This window comes from Lepus europaeus, chromosome 10 (genome assembly GCF_033115175.1).
Source record: "Lepus europaeus isolate LE1 chromosome 10, mLepTim1.pri, whole genome shotgun sequence".
Lineage (NCBI taxonomy): Eukaryota > Metazoa > Chordata > Mammalia > Lagomorpha > Leporidae > Lepus > Lepus europaeus.
This window is the reverse complement of record NC_084836.1, coordinates 63,721,730-63,741,518: the sequence shown is the minus strand read 5'-3', so window position 1 is coordinate 63,741,518 and position 19,789 is coordinate 63,721,730. Positions and strand designations below refer to the sequence as shown.

At 46.6% G+C, this 19,789-nt stretch overlaps 1 protein-coding gene across 24 annotated transcripts in view; it reads right to left on the bottom strand.

The window, feature by feature from the left end:
* Nucleotides 1–19,789, bottom strand: part of R3HDM2 (R3H domain containing 2) — a 167,562-nt gene that overhangs the window by 8,865 nt on the left and 138,908 nt on the right. For 16 of the 24 annotated variants that reach the window (XM_062203382.1, XM_062203377.1, XM_062203376.1 and 13 more), the window contains 8 exons: nucleotides 14,811–15,043; nucleotides 12,923–13,116; nucleotides 7,052–7,153; nucleotides 4,419–4,661; nucleotides 4,018–4,144; nucleotides 3,626–3,786; nucleotides 3,047–3,201; nucleotides 1,190–1,290 (listed from right to left, as the gene is read on the bottom strand). In XM_062203382.1, coding sequence (XP_062059366.1) covers nucleotides 1,190–1,290; nucleotides 3,047–3,201; nucleotides 3,626–3,786; nucleotides 4,018–4,144; nucleotides 4,419–4,661; nucleotides 7,052–7,153; nucleotides 12,923–13,116; nucleotides 14,811–15,043 — 1,316 coding nt within the window. The remainder of the gene's footprint in view (nucleotides 1–1,189; nucleotides 1,291–3,046; nucleotides 3,202–3,625; nucleotides 3,787–4,017; nucleotides 4,145–4,418; nucleotides 4,662–7,051; nucleotides 7,154–12,922; nucleotides 13,117–14,810; nucleotides 15,044–19,789) is intronic. The other 8 variants (XM_062203389.1, XM_062203393.1, XM_062203398.1 and 5 more) reach the window with 1 other exon arrangement.

Genomic DNA, 19,789 nt, shown 5'->3' with positions numbered 1-19,789 from the left:
TGGTTGGAGGCTAGGTTAACATTTCCTCCCCTCCAGAACCCCTGAAGTTTCTTTTTCTTTTCTTATAAAAGATTTATTTATTTTATTTGAAAAGCAGAGTAAAAGAGAGAAAGAGACACACAGACACACAGAGAAAGATCTTCCATCCGCTGGTTCACCCCCAAAATGGCTGCAATGGTCAGAGCTGGGCCAGACCGAAGCCAGGAGCCAGAAGCTTCTTTCAGGTCTCCCACATGGGTGCAGGGGCCCAAGCACTTGGGCCATCTTCTGCTGCTTTCCCAGGCACACTAGCAGGGAACCGGATCAAGTCCCGCCTGGAGCAGCCGGGACTTGAACCAGCGCCTTTATGGGATGCTGGTGTTGCGGCCGCTATGCCACAGTGCAGGCCTCGCCCTGACGTTTTTCTGACTGCAGTGCGATATTGTGTCGGGGCAGGTAAACGGCATCCAGCAAGGGCAGCTGTGCCTGCTGTGCTGGAGGAGTCCTGGGTGGAGGCAGCCAGTGAGAGGCTGCATGGCATCGGCCTGTTCGCCGGGAAAAGCGGGCCCCTCTGAAGAGGGCTTTTAGCTGTTTAACACGATGTCCTTTATTTCTCAATGGCAAGAAAGGAACATGGTACAAAAGCCTGTTGACAATGTGTTACTGAGGATTCAGAACGTCAAAAGACTCAAGTTTCAGGACTGTGACTTTGGGCAAGTCATTTAATTTTGTTAAATCTTAAATTCCCTCCTCTCAAAGTTGTGATGGGAATTAAAATGTCAATATGTATATAAGCACACATTAAAAACTGCTGAGCAAACCTATGACTTAAAAAGCATTTTGTCAACTTCTCTGACACAGCCAACAGAAAGAAAATCTGTCTATAGGAAGAATGAATGCAGAAAACAGATGCAAGTATTTCATAACTTAAAGGCATGTGAGTGCAATGCTGGATTTAGAAGAAGAAAAGGACAAGAAAACAGGGAACTCAACCAAAGAAGTGGCTTCCCAGGGACAGGACAACCAACCTTACCTCTTGAGAGGTCAACGTCAGGACCCCTGGGAAACACCAGCCAGGACTTCATGATGGGGTCACAGTAAGGACAGAACCAGTCTTTGAGCTCTTTCTGTCCTTTCCACTCTCAACACAAACCCTTCAGCAGTGTTTGCTCCTGCCAGTGCCCCAGACCCTGCCCCTTCGCCCTCTTACCTGAGTACTGCTGTGGCATCTGCGGTGGACTGCAGGGAGAGGGAGACTGAGGCATCTGGTACTGCTCAGACCCTGGAGGGTGCAGAAACCCCACAGAAGGGCTGGGGAGATGGAGGAGAGAGGAGTGGTGAAGCAGCAGAGGGAGGAGCACAGCTCCCGGCAAACAGCTGCTGCCGCCTGGGCCTCCCCCGTGGGAAGCAGAGGCAGCTCCAAGCCATTCCCAGATCAATTTGCCATGCAATTTCTAAAATCACTCATCAGTTCAAAGTTAATTATATATATTTGTACTTGATCATCTTTCAATTAGGAAGCTGCTAATCAGTGCTACAGATGAAATGTTAGTGACACATGCTCTTCCCCACAGCGTGTAAACACCAGACCCATATATGTGTGCACACACATGTAAATACACACAGAAACAGACACACAGTGTGCCAGAAACATGGTGCCACAGAGATGAGTATAAAAGAACTAAGGAGATTTATGACTTTGGATACACATATAATGCAAAACACAGAAGATTCACAGAGAAACAGGAGGAACAAAAATCCCACAAGACGCCAACAACATGGAGACGTACACATAAAAAGAGAGGAACATACATACTGGGAAAGAGACACATACATCCTGGATTTGGGTTCTAGTTCCAGTTCTCCTAACTAGCTGTGTGACTTTGAGTAAGTTTCTTTCTCTTCTTTTGATTTTTGTAAAGGTTTTTTTATTTCTTTGAAACAGAATGACAGGACAGAGCAAGCAAGAGACAGTGCTATCTTCCACCCTTTGGTTCTCTCCTCAAATGCCCTTAACAGTTGGGACTGGGCCAGGCTGAAGCTAGGAGCTGGGAACTGCACCTGGATCTCCCCATGGGTGGCAGGAACCCACATACTCAGGCCATCCTCCCCCACCTCTCAGATGCATTAACAGGAAGCTGGAATTAGAAGCAGAGGCGGAACTTGATCCTAGACACTCCAAGACTGGATGTGGGCGTCCCAACCTGAGGCACCACAACGCCTGCCCCTGGGTAAGTTTCTTAACATTCCTAGCTGAAATTTCTTTATTTAAAAAAACAAGGGAGGGGGCTGGTGTTTTGGGGTAGCAGGTTAAGCCACCACCTGTAACACTGGCATACCATATCGGAGCGCTGATTTGAGTCCCGGCTACTCTGCTTTGGATCCAGCTTCCTGCTAATTATATACTGAGAAGGCAGTGGAAGATGGCCAAGTCACCCACATGGGAGACCAGGATGAAGTTTCTGGCTCCTGGCTTTGGCCTGACCCAGCCCTGGCCATTGTGGGCACTTGGGGAATAAATCAACATATGGAAGATCTCTCCCATCTCTCTCAGTTGCTCTGCTTTTCAAATAAATAAATAAATAAATAAATAAATAAATCTTGAGAGAGAGAGAGAGATGAAACAAAGGGAGTTAACTGGATTTTTCTAATTAGCTATGACCTATACCCAGCTCACTCACTCTTTCTATATAAACGGATATACAGAAACAGACACACAGTTTCACCAATAGATAACAGATGTTCACAGTGAACTTTACATATATCCAGATTGCTTCTCTTAATGATAAGCAGCCTCTATCCCATAGTTCTGGTACCACTGATGGGAAAAAAATGGGGGACCACTCTAAAGCTTCTGTCTCTCAACAAGGATTTTTTTCCTGCAGATAAGCTTTTATGCAAATGTGAAATCAATGTGAAGAAAAGGAGAATGAACTCCCTCATATTCTATCTGCCATGGGGCACCACTGAGATCTTTACCCCTGTGTGTCTGAGGCCAGTGGAGACAAAACCATGGAGCACAGTTGCTGAAGGTCTACGGGAGGCACCCTGGCTCTGCAGTCCTCACCTCGTACCGTTCTGCTGAGCTGGTGGAATCATGCTGTAGTACACCGGTACACTCCCTGCTGGGAGGCCGCCTTGCACAGACTGACTCGCAGGGACCAGCATAGGTTGCTGGAAAGGTGGCTGGACCACATTTTGTGAGTCATTACCCACTGGGACCTGGGTGGAGAAGAGAATGACTACTCACACTCCCATAGAGCTCATCCCGAGCACAGCCTAGCATCACGAGACCAGGGCACTACAACTTTCATCCCTGCTTAGAGCTTCATCCTGTTCTTCCCATCTGCCTAAAGGAAATGCTAACAGAGCTACCTCTACTTTCCTCTCCCTGGACATCCGACACAGGGTAAGGGGCCTGATTTCTAAAGGAAATCAGGCTATATAAGCAATAACCATTTACAAAATTTTCTCAGGCTCTCTAGGCTTTCTCTCAGAAGAAGAAAAAAAAAAAAAAAACCTAACAATTCTAGGGGGAAATGGACAATATTTTAGCATTGGAGTTTTAAGTCTGGATGATCCCAGGAGGCTGTCTGTTCCCTCATCCCAAGAATTGGTGATATTTCCCAAAGCAGAAGGCACCCACTTGGTAAGAAGGCAGTGGAGTGTACTGAACCACTAGGCCTTGCATCTGGCCCCCCATGCCGCTCCTCTGGTTGCTGAGTAGGGCCTGGTTTTGGGGCTGCTGGACCCCAATCATGCCTTGGTAAGCCGCCTGCTGCTGGTTAGGCATCATGGGCTGTAAACCTAGGGACGGGCAAGCAGAGACAACGTTAGTATGAAAGTGGAGAAGGCAGCCCTCTCTCAGTAACTTCCCCTTCCATCCTATTTTACCTTTCCTCTTCTTGTGTCCCCCTCCTTAGGACTCCAATCATTCATGCCTTTTTTTTTTTTTTAATAGGAAGGTTATTCTTCCCTCTTTCCCACTCTCTGCCTTCTCCCTACTCACTGCCTTTTTATGCCAGAAGTTTTCCTTACCAGGCTGCTGGGATGGCTGAGGCAGCTGCTGACCACGCTGGGGGCTGTAGGCCACCGGGTGAGAGAGAGGTCGATATTGCTGGTTTGAGTTAGGATACTGTCCAGGGGGATAGTAAGAAACCTGGATCTGTGGTAGAAGAAAACAGCTAGGTGAGAGGTTTTTCAACTTCAGCTCCAACATCTGCAAATTACTAAATGTGTGGTTGATGGCTAGAAATCTACAAATGGAGATATTTTATGGTATGATTAGTATACACGTTTACAATAAAACAGGAAGCCTTGTGCTACATAGAAAGAAGACTTTCTGTCTGGAACACAACTCCCCGGCACAAAGCAGGGAGGGGCGTCCACTTTGAGCTACTTCAACTGGAGGAAGGCAGGATGATCATAAAGCTGCTCACCTGCTGAGGGGGCTGCATGTAGCCCTGGGGCGGCAGGACTTGCTGAGTAGGTGGTACATGGCTAGAAGTGGAATAGTTGGAAGTGGGGAGGGGCTGTCCTGTGGAAGCCATGATGAAGCTAGTCTGCTGGGGGTGCTGGGAGAGAAGTGGGGGCTGGAACAGAGCTGAAGAGGGGTCAGCTGCTTCAGCAGAACCTTGGCGGCTGAGGCTCATTTGTCCAAAGGGGTTGCTGAGGTCATCTGCCTGTTGAGAGAGAGGAAGGCTCAAGGACTGAAGTTGTATCAAGCTTCATGTCTTTGGCTTCAACACAGAAAGACTGACAGACATGGCAATGCTCTCTACAGCCTTCCTTACACCAAATTGGGACAGTCCCGCCTCTGTTCTGAGAGGTGTGTTTTAGCCCTAAGCCTCTGTCATGTGGTATTTTAAACTGCTATGACCTGAACAGCTGTTTGAAGTCCAAATCCAGAGACAGTCTCCCTAACACATATGAGGTAAAAATGGCCACCTTGATAATCATTATCAGGGTTAGTTCCAGGGAAATGGGGAGCTACGACCCAACTTCATAACAGGACAAACTAGTAGGTCTTTCCATTCCCTGTCTCCTTCATGCCTCCAATCGTAAAAAGGGCCGTAAATCCTGTTTTTAAAAAAAGGACTTGGGGCCGGCGCCGCGGCTCACTAGGCTAATCCTCCGCCTTGTGGCGCCGGCACACCGGGTTCTAGTCCTGGCTGTGGGCGCCGGATTCTATCCCGGTTGCCTCTCTTCCAGGCCAGCTCTCTGCTATGGCCCGGGAAGGCAGTGGAGGATGGCCCAAGTCCTTGGGCCCTGGACCCCATGGGAGACCAGGATAGGCACCTGGCTCCTGGCTTCGGATCAGCGAGATGTGCTGGCCGCAGCAGCCATTGGAGGGTGAACCAACGGCAAAAAGGAAGACCTTTCTGTCTCTCTCTCTCACTATCCACTCTGCCTGTAAAAAAAAAAAAAAAAAAAAAAAAGGACTTGGATGACTCCTTGAATAGACCCTGAGAGGCAGGGCCTGGGTTCCTCCACAGCTCTGTCCACGTGGTGGAAGGACTGGAGGGCACCCTCTCCTGCTGCTTCCCTCCGCACTCCTTCTCAATGTCATTTCCACTTTTGTTCTTGACATTAGCCTAGAGTTCTCCTGCCCTTCAGAAACCACTTTCAATTCTCACCTCGGAAAGGAGGCCAGCGTGAGCAGCTGAGCTGGAGGGGGAGAGTGATTACCTTTTCTTTAGCCTCTTCCCTAAGCAGCAAGGGCGACAGTGTTCCATTTCTCACTTGCATGGGGATAGTTAGGAGTTTGTTAGCTTCCTCTTTCCTTTTGCTCCCTGATCAGGGATACACACACACACATACACACACGCACATGCACAAATTCTTTTACAAAACAAACTAGTAGAAACCAGAAGATAATGCTTTCCTGTAGTTTCACAGAATTTTCAGGAATTTGATGTTCAGGTTAGTTGTTTTGCCACTTTATCGGTCAGGAAGAGATAACAAAAGGACTAGCTTGCAGATAATTCTGAGGTCCCTATTCCAGGACTTTTCAGAATGCAGACAAGAGGCAGGAGGGAAGAGGAGATGTTAGTGAAAAAGCAGAGAGATGATTCATACAAAGCAAAGTCACCCAGGCTTCGACAACCATGATGGGAGTTACCAATTACATGGCAAATCATATCTTCAAAGGTTGCATAATCAGGGTACAAAGAATTTAATCATGTGCTATACAGGGAAAAGGGATTTTTAAAATACAAATGACATGGTAAGACAGGTAAGATTTTAAGGTTTTACCAGTGGTAGTACCACAGGAGTACAACTACAAGTTGTGCTTTTATCTTTAAAAGAAATTACAGGCAATCATTCTGTATTAAAAAAAATAAAACCAAACCAAACATAAAAAACCTGGGGTCCTGGCCGGCGCCGTGGCTCACTTGGCTAACCCTCTGCCTGCGGCGCTGGCACACCGGGTTCTAGTCCCGGTTGGGGCGCCGGATTCTATCCCGGTTGCCCCTCTTCCAGGCCAGCTCTCTGCTGTGGCCCGGGAAGGCAGTGGAGGATGGCCCAAGTCCTTGGGCCCTGCACCTGCATGGGATACCAGGAGGAAGCACCTGGCTCCTGCCTTCGGATCGGCACAGTGCGCCAGCTGCAGCGCGCCAGCTGTAGTGGCCATTTGGGGGGTGAACCAACGGAAAAGGAAGACCTTTCTCTCTGTCTAACTCTGCCTGTCAAAAAAAAAAAATAAATAAAAGAAAGAAAACTGGCGTCCTCAGACACATCCAGGGAGCAAATCAGATGATCAGATGAAGGATGTTCTTGGTGGAAAGATGAAGAGACGAGGTTAGACCAACACCTGATTCCATTCCCCTCCTGAAATTCAGGAGAACTCGGTATTCCTGTGTCTTCCACAGACACATCCTTTGATGGGCTGTGATGAGGTCATTACAATAGGGTATAGTTCAGCCTGGTCTAGTGCCTCAAGAAGCAGCAGCTTTCAGTATGGCACTCCAAAAGCACAACACGCGTGCAAGGCCATCACCGCTTGATCCAGACACACCCACAGATACAGGCCACACATGGACAAGACGAAAAGGGGGAATGGAGTTTATACCATGTTGTACTGCTGGGGCGGAGAGACTGGCAGAAGGACTTGGGGACAGGAGCTTGGAGAGAACTGAACAGGCTGCGGAGAGGGCTGCAGAGCCGGGACTGGCTGTGGACAGCAGAGGCATGTGGAAAGGGAAGAGAAAAGGAAGGTACAAGGAGAGGCAGGGGAGTCGGGGGCGGGGGGGGGGAGGGAAAGGGAAGGAACAACAAAGTTAATCATAAAAGAAATTCCACGTGAAGAGCAAGGCTGCTGAGTTGACTGGCAAGCGAGCCCAAGACAGCTTGTGGCTTTCCCATCTCTGACAAATAGGCAACCTCTCCTATCAGCAGAGAGCATCTGTGCTCCCCGCCCCATTAGCCATTCAGAACTCTGCAGTTGTTGTGAGCGATCTGAGGACTCTTAGGGCCAGGGTCTGCTGTCTGATTCAAACAAAGCTTTTTCCTAAAGCATTTTCTTTGAACACACGCTGCCTGGGGAGCTGGATCATAACCCTCCTTGAATGCCCACTTGAGAATGGACTGCTGTCTGCACCGCTGTACCGCCTCTGCAGGGGGGTCACCCAAGGTCTGGCTCAGCTGTGCTTCTGATTTCACACCGTGGCTCTCCTGGAGCAAGTGCTCATTGCCCAGGACTGTCTCCCTCCCGAGGGCAGAGCAGGAAAATACATCCAGTTCACGCTTGGCCGCTTCAGGCTATTCCTTCCTGCTCCTTGACGGCTCAGTGCTCCTCCAGGCTGTGAGGCCAGCATGAAAAGTGCCCCCACAAGCACACAGGGAGGATGCAGGAATAAAATAGAAACAGCCTCGCTTTCATGTGTGTCCCTTTGCTCCCTCTTCTCTAGCCTCAAGCCGGAGGATTTATTAGGAACATGGAGTGTCCTAAACCAACTAATGGGTAGTTCTTTTTCTCTCCCTTCTCCCTCTTCCGCCCTTTTGATCTCCCCGCCCCATCAGTTCTCCAGTCACAGCCCCTGGAAATAGGAGGGCTGGGAGGACAGTTGAAGGGGTCGGGGGTGGGGACCAAAAACATTATCTCAAAACATGCATTCTCTCATTACAGCCTTGCAAAAATCCTACTGGGAGATCTAACTTGTATTGGCAATTAAGAAAGTAAGGCTCAGACAAATTAAATTATTCAACTAGGCTCACACACCTGAAGTGACCAAGCTGGGATGAGCCTGGTTCTACCTGACATGCGTTCTTTCTACTGCATTCTAGCACTGGGGAAGAGGGAAAGAAGTCCCAGAAGCTATCCACGCCCCACCCCCAGGCTCCTCCTCCACGTGTCATGCATCGCAGGGCAGCAACAGCCTCTCCCGCCTCGCATCCCTGAGGAGGCTCTTTCACGATGGTCTGGGAGTCTGGGGGTACAGGAAGTAGAAGACTCAGCAGAGGACTTGATATCTGGATTATATAAGTCACTTGGCTAAGAAAAGGCAGAGAGAGAAATATCTTCATGGTAAGATGTGAAGAGACGCTGTGGTAGCCTGAAGAATGAACTCAGCTCTACTGTGCACCCATCTGCCTTAAACCAATGGTGTTCCAACTGTCACTGCCTGCCAGGTGGCTCAGCGTTGGCTGCTAACGCTGGTAGCCATTTTGTACCCATTTTCTATCATCCTAATCTTTGTTCTCTTGTGCGAGATTGATCAGGTTCAGGCCTTACACACTCAGGGTGAGGGTTAGAGGGAGGGGAGAGAACAGCAAAATGTAAAACTCTTCTGCCATGGTGATGTTTGGCCTAGTGGTTAGGATGTTGGTTAGATACCCACATGAGCCTGGGTTCGATTCCTGACTCTGGCTCCAGCTTCCTGTCAATGCAGACCCTGGGAGGCAGTAGTAGCAGCTTAAGTAATTGCATTTTTGCCACCTATGTGGGAAATCTGGATTGTGTTCCTGGTTCCCAGATTTTTTTCCCAAGATTTATTTTTATGTATCTAAAAGGAAGAGTTACAGAGAGAAAGATAGATATTGTTTTTGGGTTTTAGTTTAGTTTTTCTTCTCCCTCCCTGTCTCTCTCTCTCAGGCAGATGGACAGTTCCCATCCACTGGTTCACTCCCCAGATATCCACAGTGGAGAGAGAGGGAGAGGGGGATGGGGAGCTCTGGTTGTTGTGGCTATCTGGGGAGTGAACCAGTGGATGGAAGATATTTCTCTCTCTGCCTCTCCTTCTCTCTCTGTGTGACTCTGACTTTCAAATAAATAAATAAATCTTTGATAGAAAAAAAAAAGAAGTGAAACAGCTAGGACTCAAATCAGAACCCATATGGGATGCTGGCATAGCAGGCAGTGGCTTTACCCGCTACACCACAACACTAGCCCCTCCTAGTTCCCAGGGAGACAGAGGGGGGGAGGGAGAGGGAGAAAGGGAGGAGGAGGGGAAGGGGGAGGGGGAGGGAGAGGGAGACGGAACTCCCATCACTGGTTCACTCCCCAAATGGCTGCAAGAGCTGGGGCTGGGCCAGGCCAAAGACAGGAGCTAAGAGCTTTATCCAGGTCTCCCATGTGATACACGGGCACAAGCACTTGGGCCATCTTCTGCTGCTTTCCCAGGCACATGAGCAGGGAGCTGGATCAGAAGTGAAACAGGGGCCGGTGCTGTGGTGTAGCGGGTAAAGCCACTTCCTGCGGTGCCAGCATCCCATATGGGCCCCGGTTCAAGTCCTGGCTGCTCCACTTCCGATCCAGCTCTTTGCTATGGCCTGGGAAAGCAGTGGAGGATGGCCCAAGTCCTTGGGCCCCTGCACCTGTGTGGGAGACCTGGAAAAGGCTTCTGGCTCCTGGCTTCGGATTGGTTCAGCTCTGGCTGTTGTGGCTATCTGGGGAGTGAACCAGCAGATGGAAGATATTTCTCTCTCTGCCTCTCCTTCTCTCTTTGTGTGACTCTGACTTTCAAATAAATAAATAAATCTTTGATAGAAAAAAAAAAAAAAAGAAGTGAAACAGCTAGGACTCAAATCAGAACCCATATGGGATGCTGGCATAGCAGGCAGTGGCTTTACCCGCTACACCACAACACTAGCCCCTCCTAGTTCCCAGCTTTGGCCAGGCCCAATCCCAATCACTGTGGACATTTGGGGAGTAAATCAGTGGGTGGGAGCTAGCTGTCTGCCTGCCTGAGAGAGAGAGACAGAGAGGGAGGGAGAAGAAAAACTAAACTAAAACCCCGAAACAACACTGCCTATGTTTCTCACACTGTGAATTCTAAATAAAGATTGGAGAGAGAACACATGATACTTCTCTTTTAGTCTCTCCTAACTAGGAAAGGGAAGTGGTAAAGGTAGGGGTCTCAGTGCTGTGTTTTAGTTATTCTGCTGCTACCCTTAGCTATAATTTTCTTCTTTCAGAGCTCAAACTCCAAAGCCAGGGAACCTTTGAGAAGCCATGGGGAAAGACTGACCCTGAGGGATACGGCTGCCACCTACTGGTGAATTCTGGGCTCGAACACTGGCTTTTGGATGCCCGACACCAGCAGAGGGGCTCAGAGAGCTTCTTTTTAAGATGCCTACTCCAGGGGCCTGCATTACGGTGCAGTGGGTAAAGCCACAACCTGTGATGCTGGCATCCCATGTGGGAGTGTGTTTGGGCTCCTGCCACTACTGTGGCCACACTGAGAGTGAACCTGTGGATGGAAGATCCCTCTCTTTCCCTCTCTCTGTAACTCTTTCAAATAAATCTTAAAAAAAAAAAAAAAAAAAAAAGTCTACTCCATTTTAAGTAAATTAGGCAAAAGTCCTTTTGGGCCTTAGTCTGACCCCCTGAATTCCCTGTGCTTCAGTGACATATGATATGGAGGCTTTCCCAGAAGGAAAGGAGATAGTCCTGCCAGCATTGTCCTTAGGCATAGAGCTAAGAATGACTGTTCTTTCTCAGTTTTTCTTTGGAAGGAAATTAAGCACAGTAGGGTACATGTGGTCACATTCTCGCACTGTTCTGTGCCACTGGAGGGTGGAGCATTAAATATTCTTGGCTTCAGCAACTTCAGTCTGGATAGCCAACCAGTACTAACACCCAACAGGGAAAAGAAGGAAAAGAGGGAAATGCAAAGGAGGGCAGGGAAGGGAAGAGGTAGTAGGAAGAGGAAAGAAAGGGATAAAGAGAGAGGAAGAAAAAGGACAGGAGAATATAAGAATCTTTACATAGTTTGGAGTTGGTTATCATGATTAACCTCAAGAATGAATTTCTGAGGGAACAGAGAGCTCTGCACCAAAAAAATGACCCCTTGCCCCTAATCTATAGTGCCCAACCTAGCACTCTACTCCCTGTATGAGAGAAATAAACACTAACCACTGACTCTCTGACCCTCATGACTCCAGTGGCAGGAACAGAACCTGAGTCTGGGGTACAGGGCCCAGGATTTGGACTTTCTAGAATTTTAGTCCCAAATGTTTACTCTCATCTTTTTATTTCTCTCCAACTTTTACAGTTTGTTTCTAGGTATGAATGGCATGTGGAAAGTGGAGGCAGATGAGAGAGTGACTACAGGGGACAAAAGGGAGCAAGACTGAATTAAAATAACACATTTGAGGGAAAAAATACACAAGAAATACTGGGACCTTGGGAAAGCAAGACAGACAGACACAAACACACACAAACACACACACACACACAGGGGGGAGACAGGGAAGAAGCACAAAGTCTGCCATCTGCAGGTTTGAACTACCTAGCACAGACCCAGAAAAGCACCAGCACATGCCATGCTTCAGCAAGGACCAAGATATGTTGATACAAAGGAGACTTAATGGGGTAGATGGTAACAGAATAAGAAAGGACTATGGAGAGACTGGTTTAAGGACTCAGATGAAGGGCTGGAGTGAGCTGCATGTGGGTTACAACTGACACAGCAGATCTCCTGGATCATCACTCTTCTTTGTTTTAGCTCCATTTCACAGTGTTTGACAGGGGGCAATCCTGGACCATCCTGGGATCCTTCCAATCTAGTTTCCAGTTCCTGGGCTACATCAGTGCTTGGGACTTGCTTCTCATGCCAGAGGAAAAGACATACCCAAGGCTAAGAGGAACTAACTGAGCAGGGGATGAGCAAGCCAGGAGGGTAAAGTGAGAACTGAAGTTGCAGCAGAACATAGTGTAGACCTATGGGCTTCCTGATGACTAGAAAATACTTCAGGATAGTGGAGCTCTCCTCATGGACAGCTCTATTCATACAGGAGAATAGGTGAAGATCTCAACACAGTTCTGCTCTGAGTAGGAATGTGGCTTTTAAATCCCAATCACTGAAGATCCCGTTTAAAACACGACCTGCTTCTTAGGCTGGTAACTTACACGGTCTCCACTGTAGCAAAACTTCCCTCAGATCCTGGCTGGTTCCAACATGTCCCACTCTAGCAACGGCAGGAGAAAGATATGGGAAGCAAAGACAGCATGTGGGATCTTTGTGTCTCATGGTATGTGTATTGTAGGGGTCTTCAGAGTTATCCCCCTGCTCCCAATCCCAATACATGAATATGTGTTTATAGGTCAACCTACACTTCAATATATTCCATCAGATTATGGTGGCAATTGTGATTTTTTCCAAGTTCTAAATATGGAGATAGTAGGCAAAATCACCTTGCTAATTATACAGGATGTAAAGGGAGTTGGGGTGCACAAAAATGTGGTACAGGGTAAAAGGTCTCACTAACATTCTCAAGAGAAATAGGAAGAAATGTAAAGCCAAAAAACCCCAGGATGACTGTACTGAGAGGACTCTGGCCAGACCTTTGCCCTTACATGCCTCTCCCCATAACTAACAAATTAGAAATGGGAAAGGAAGTGGCATAGCTCCAAAAACAGATTCTTCCTGCCACCCACAGCACCAGAGACATGTCTGTACTTTCAGAGCAGAGGGGGCTCCGACACCGAGCGGTGACTCACCTGTGAGATCATGTGATTATTCAAGGGTGGCTGCTGCTGAGGCGTGGGTGGGAGAGCAGGAAGCTGCTGTTGTTGCTGTTGCTGCTGCTGCTGTTGCTGCTGTTGCTGCTGCTGGACAGTACAAGGGAGAAGGCCCCGGACAGACTGGGATGAGGTGACCTGGTTGCACACTTCTGGGGCACCTAGTGCCATACCTAAGGCAAAGAGGAGGCTCACTGAGAGCTGTAAGCACAAGCCATGACCACGCCCCTGAAGGGCCCAGCTGAAGGGCTCCACCTTTCTTTGCCCTTTCTCTTCCCTCTCTTCTGTCCATTCCTGCACTGTCCTTTGAAGATCCACTCTCAGTTGCCTTGCTTTGTCTTTGCAGGGTTCTGCTCACCAGGGACAGGAACCACCGTAACCATCAAAGTTTGGTTTTAGAATTGAACAACATGTGAAGACTGTTAAGTTTGAGTAGCTAAAATCTTTCCATCATGACTAGACAGCTGAAAAGGTGAATCTTCCCTTCCTGGTCCCCAAGGGACCTGTCTTGTGTTTGCTTGTTCTCAACTTGCAGCATCTCTTAAAGTTGTAAAAAGGCAACCTAAACACACATGAGTATACACGTACACATATCCTGCACCCAAATATTTCCCCCATTTCCAGGCTCTCAACATATGCACACATCCATTTAATGTGCTTTTACTGAACATCTACTCTGTGCAGGCATTATGGAATGAGCTAGGACACACGGCTAAAGGGAGCACAGTCCTCACCCTTAGATAACACAAGATCTTGTGAAGGGAGATGGACACCCACCTAGCTGTTAAGATCTGATTAGAAGGGATCCATCAGTGATTTCAAAACAGGATCTAAAGAAGTGGTGACTGGAGAGATGGGTTTTAAGGATGAACAGAAGCTTGACACTGAGAGGGGACAAAGCTAGTACCATATTCAAGAAATGGCTGGAGGATTGTGGGACAACAGGTATCTGGAAATGACAGGACATTGATAGCCCAGAGTCAGGAAGTTAAGGCTACACGAAGCAGTTTGGACTTTCTCAGGCAGGTAATACGGAAACCTGAACATTGCTAAGGAACTTATATGATTAAATCTGTTATAGACTGGTAAACTAGCAGGGAGATCAGCTTGAAGGCTAGTGCCATAATCCAAGAAAATAAAGGCCTGGATAAAGGCAGAGGCATTAGGAGGTCACAGAGAGGGGAGCTAGAGACCCAACAGTCAGAGGCACAATCTTCCCCTTCTTATGTCTGCTGAGTACAGATCTACAGAACTTCTGCAACGAGATTCAAGAAACTCTTTAAAGAGAGAAGTGTAGTGAAGGAGTGGCCCACCAGGTTTAGAGAGCTAAATATCTACCAAGAGTGCAGTGGGAACACAGAAGGTTGTGCCACAGAGCAGAGAGCAGAAGGCTGGTGGCAGAGTTTTCACACGGAGCACTAAGTCCCAGGTACTAAGCTCCTGAGACACAGCCACTGCCTCAGCTCTCCACATTCTCACCTACTGGCCACTACAATTAATTACAAACAACTACACTCTATGCGCTCCCTCTGCTCTGCAAATCCTCTTTACAATCTCAAGGGGTCCAGAATGCAAGCAGCTATCATTTTCATTCCAGTATATAACCTGAACTTGGACTGACAGGCATGTCCAACCTCAGTCAGCAATCAGAAAAAAGAATACAATCCCAACCAGTTTTTCCAATAAGGAACAAAGATCTGAAAGAAAATCAGAGAGGGGACTAGATCCAAGAAATCAAGTTTCCCCTTGCCTGGCTGTGTTAGGATTCCAGGAAACTATTCTGAGGCGAGTGTTTTGTTGAAAGTAAATATCAGTGATGTTTTGGAGGAGACAAGCATGTAACATGGAAAGAAAGAAGCTGTGGTACCTGGCCTGGAGATCCTTCCTGCACTGCCACCTTTACTGCTACCGATGCTGTCACCTCTGGTGAGGATGGAGATTCCACTGAAGCTGCTGGCTTTGGTGACAGGGGGCCGCATGCTTCGGACAGAGCCATCCGAGTCGGTGCTGCTCCAAGGCCGTGGTTCCAGGGATTTGAGTTCGCTGTCTGTGCTGCTCTGGCGGCTGCTTGAGGTGCGGCTCAACCCCTCACGGTTCCCCCTGCAGAGACCACAGTGGTCAGAGCACCCCCCACCCACCACTTCAGTAGAAGGTCTAGGAGAGAGTTCATTTCTATTCTATCAATGACAAAGAAGGGTAACGATTAGGGGGAGGATGGACACTGACTTCTTGTTAGTTGGCTGGCCAACTAAGACTTGATGGGAGCAGACAGAACAAGATCTAGTACAGTAATGAAGAGCACAGAGGCAAATCTAGAAGACAGTGCACTGGCAACTAATTCAATACATCAGACCAGAGGTGGACGGGAAACCACATACATGATGCTGAGATTGGCTGTGGTCTCTTCCCCACACACTGCGGGGATCCCACACATGCAGGACATAGTGGGAGCAGAGGAGAGCTAGTGCCTTCTGAGAGTTATTAAAACAAAAGGACTCCTAGAAGTTATTATTGCTAAAAGGCAGGAATGGCCAATGACATGGATAAATCCCTCAATAAGTCTTCCATATAACACCTGTCTAAGCCAGCAGGGGTGCTGCTTATGGCCATCTTCCAGGGGTCAGAAGAAGAGTACAGTAGACTAAAAGGCACTCTAGAAAACTCCAACTGATAGTCTGGAACTGACCCAAACTATTTTGTGGAAGTTCCATCTTGGTGTCTGGGAACACTTGGTTTCAGGGTCTCTAAGTGCTCAAGTTCTCAGCAAGATCATGGGATTCAGAATGGAAAGGACTGTGTCTAGTTGCCTCCATATTCACAATCCTATTGTCCTAGGCAAGACACAAAGCTAATGAAAAAAGGGGGTCTTCCTCTCTTATTTTGCTCTGATAAACCAGGGTTATTCTGATGTTATAATCACTATGATTATAAATAGCTGTATGCCTTAAGATACCCAGAGTTTCCCTGAAAATGTCTTGTTGAGCTCTTACTGCTTCTTAACTAATAAGCAGCCAAAGACTAGAAATTTTCCTTTCACATCTTTTCCTCCCCCACTTGCCCCAAAACCTAATGACCTCAAGAAACCAAATGGCAACAAATGACAAAGGTTTTGGTATGAACACTGGGGAACAAGTAAGCAAAAATCACAGATGCTTGGGTTCCCTTCTTTCCACCACTATTCCACCAAAAACAAATAGAAATCCCCATGCTCTTAACTGCAAAGGTGCTAGGCTCAGAGTTATTTTAACTAAAAAAAAGTATTTTTCTTAAAGGGGTTCATATGAAAGAACTATTAGGATATTACTTTAAAGGCACTAAAGGGAAAAAAGGGCAAATACATGCTAGGGGAATTTTTTAGCTTTTAGCCAAGGCAATCATGGTAGACTAGAACACACTGGCACAGCTGTAAGAGGCACATTAGTTCTTTGCCATCCCAAGAACATGTACCTATCTATAACCTCAATGCTTCTTTGTACAGTTCCAAGATTGAGAAACATTCTCGTTCCCCAAAACTTTACTTCTTTCTGATACGATATCAAAAATATAATGGGAAACAAGAAAGAAATGTACATCAAGGATTCCCCAGGAATACATCAGACCTGAAGTAAGAGACAACTGCTCTATTTCAATGGACAAAGGCCAGTATACTGAGAGGGCTCAATAATAATGTGCATGTTCTTAGACTAAGGGAGTATAGCAGTGGCAGTTGATGAAGTTCAGCATTAGACAGTAGAGCTTGATTTTGCAAGGTAAGTCCTTAATGGTCTTTTCCACCTAAATTAAACACTTTGCTATGTATTAGGATAATCTTGCCATTACTTGCTACCAAAGGAAGACAATGAATAAGGCATATTTAAACCAAGTATCTCGGGAAACTAGGTCCAAAACAGCAGCACTTCTACATTCACCTAGTTCCCCTAAGTGAGTTGAACCAAATGCTCAAAATGTGGATTGTCTGATGATACTCTGATTAAACTGGGTTAGTAGTACACTACTCCTCTAAGAGTTAAGAGATTCTAAGTTGAGTCTTGGCAGGAAAGAGATCAGTTTTTCTACAACTAAGCCTACTTTCTAGTGATGTCTTTTCACTTCACTAAAAGTAAGGCAACTAGGGTAGGCGTTTGGCCTACCAGTTAAGATGCCTGCATCTTACACTGCCATGCCTAGGTAGAATACTGAACTCTGGCTCTTGGTTCCAGCTTCCTGGGAGGCAGCAGAGGTGGTTCAAGTAATTGGGTTCCCAACTGGGAGCCCTGGATAGACACCTGGGTTCAGTTCCCAACTCATAGCTCTGGTGCTGGCCCAGCTCCAACTGTTGTAGGCATTTGGAGAACCAGTGGATAGGAACCCTCTGTTTTTCTCTCTGCCTCTTGAATAAATAAAAATAAAGCAATTAGGGAAAGCTATCTAGATTCAATTCAGAGCACTGGATTGGGTTCTGTTAGAGAGATGTGGATAAAGGACAAAGAGCATTCACACCTCATACCTCTGTAAAATCAGAGCTGATTCAGTTTTTATGCAGTTTGTTGGGTCTGAGGAGTAGGGTGGGGAGGCTTGTGAAAGAGGTGGCAATGAACATCAGTAAGCCAAACTAACGATGGCTTATTTATCGATGGTGCAGAATCTTCTAAAGAACTGAGAAATTGCCATAGTTATGGCCAATATGGATGATGGTATACTGGTATGTTTCACAAATATAAACTGGGATATAAACATACAAAATGATTATAAGCATCTCATCTTTACAGTTCTGGACTAGCATCCAAACAGGGGAAGAAGCTACCTCCTTAAGAGTGCATGATGCCTCATTTCAGATGACCTAGATCTTTTGTCAAAGCTCAGTTTGAAAAAGCAGCAGCTTAAAAGGAGGTCTGGAGAGAGGGCTGCACCTGCTAACCAGATCTTTCAAGCTACTATCTGCAGTTTGATATAGATGGATGCTCCATAGCACTAAAAGGGGATCGTTCCTAGCAGTGAATCTCAATCAGGGCTCCAAATAGAACTCTACTTAGAAAGAAAGGGTTGATGTTTGTACAGAGCTGGTGTGGTGTAGTGTAGTGACAAGAACACTGAACAAAGAATCAGCTTCCATTTTGCCACTAACAACCACTTAAATTTGGGCTAGTCAATTAATCTCTCTGCATTTTTTAAGAAGATTTATTCATTGATTTGGAAGGCAGAGTTATAGAGAGGTAGAGGTAGAGGTAGGGGTAGGGGTAAGGGGAGGGGTAGGGGTAGGGGTAGGGGTAGGGGTAGAGAGAGATCCTCCATCCGCTGGTTCACTTTCTCAATGGCCACAACGGTCAAAGCTGGGGCAATCTGAAGCCAGGAGCCAGGAGCTTCATCCAGTTCCCCCACGTGGGTGCAGGGGCCCAAGGACTCAGACCATCTTCTACTGTGTTTCCAGGCCATAGCAGAGAGCTGGATTGGAAGTGAAGCAGCCCATATGGGATGCCAGCACTGCAGGCTGGGGCTTTAATCCACTGCGCCAGTGTTCGCCCCTGCATTTATTTTCTTAGATGTAAACTTGCTAACCAAATCAGGATGTTGAGAGAATGGAATCAAATAAAGTATACTTGGCAACTGTAAAGCTCTGTGCATTAATTCACACACAGGAGTTGGCCTGAAATTCCTATTACAGGAATTTTATTATTATTACAGGTATTCTGGTATGATCTACCACTTTGAAGTATAGATGTAGAATGGGTTTTTCTTTTTTTAATGTGGAGTACTCTATCTCTTATAACACCCACAATGCAAAACCATCTCTGCCTGGGCTTTTCTGATGGACTTCAGGTGGGACAGTCTAGGAGAAAAGGAGCTCAGAGAGATGGGAAATCCTCCACCCATGAAATGTGAAATCTCACCATCCCAATTTCTACATGGGTTGACTAGCTTTAAAAAGGGCCATAGGATGCACAGCTGGCATACTGGAAATGAGATCCCTAATCTGAGTTACTCAGAAAGTCCCTATTGAGTTTAGGATTCAAAAAAAGAGAAACCTTTTGGAAATCTGAATTATGCGTGTTAATGCTCAGTGTTTTAAGACTCAGGTTCTCCGTATTCTATTGGTAAAATGGGAAGAACACACTTAAAATGAACTGGTACTAAGATAGGGGCTGAGAGTAGTACTTCCCTTACCACTTCCTTAGATTATCCTCTGGGGTGGTATTGAGAGATGGAAATGAAAGAGGGATTCTTATGATTGCTTTGTAGGGAAATGGAGAATGTTACGCACTGGGGAAGTTAATACAACTTCTACTAGCATTAACAGCAAGTGGTAGATACTCATATAAAGGACATGCTCTAAGTCAGACAGGTCCCCTCGGTACTTTCTAAGGTCATCTTGGACATGACATTGTCTCAAACAGAAAACTACACAAGCAGAGGTGTTCGTGTATGTGTTTTATGTTTGTATATGTCCTATTTTTTTCCTTGAAGATAGAAAGCACTCCCTATGCTGGGTCAAGGATAAGCTTTCTACTTCTTCCCAGATTCAGAAAAGGCAGCCAGAGACACCCATTCTTTTACACCTTACTATAAATATGTGCTCAAATCTTTCAAAAATGCCAATTTTAGTAAATTTCTGGGAAGAATTACCTATCCCTGATACACCTACCCCCTTCACCACCTATTCAGGACTCAAAATGAAACCAGCAATGATTAAAATGAAGTCACTAAGCAGGAGCCATTTTTTTTTTAAATAGGGGAAAATATCCAATGTTGCAAAAACCACGAATTTAATTATTCCACAAGCAGCCATGCATGGAGCAAACCCACTCCGTTGAAAAGATTACAGCAAAACAAAACAAAATAAAAAATTAAAAGGAGAGATATATATCACAC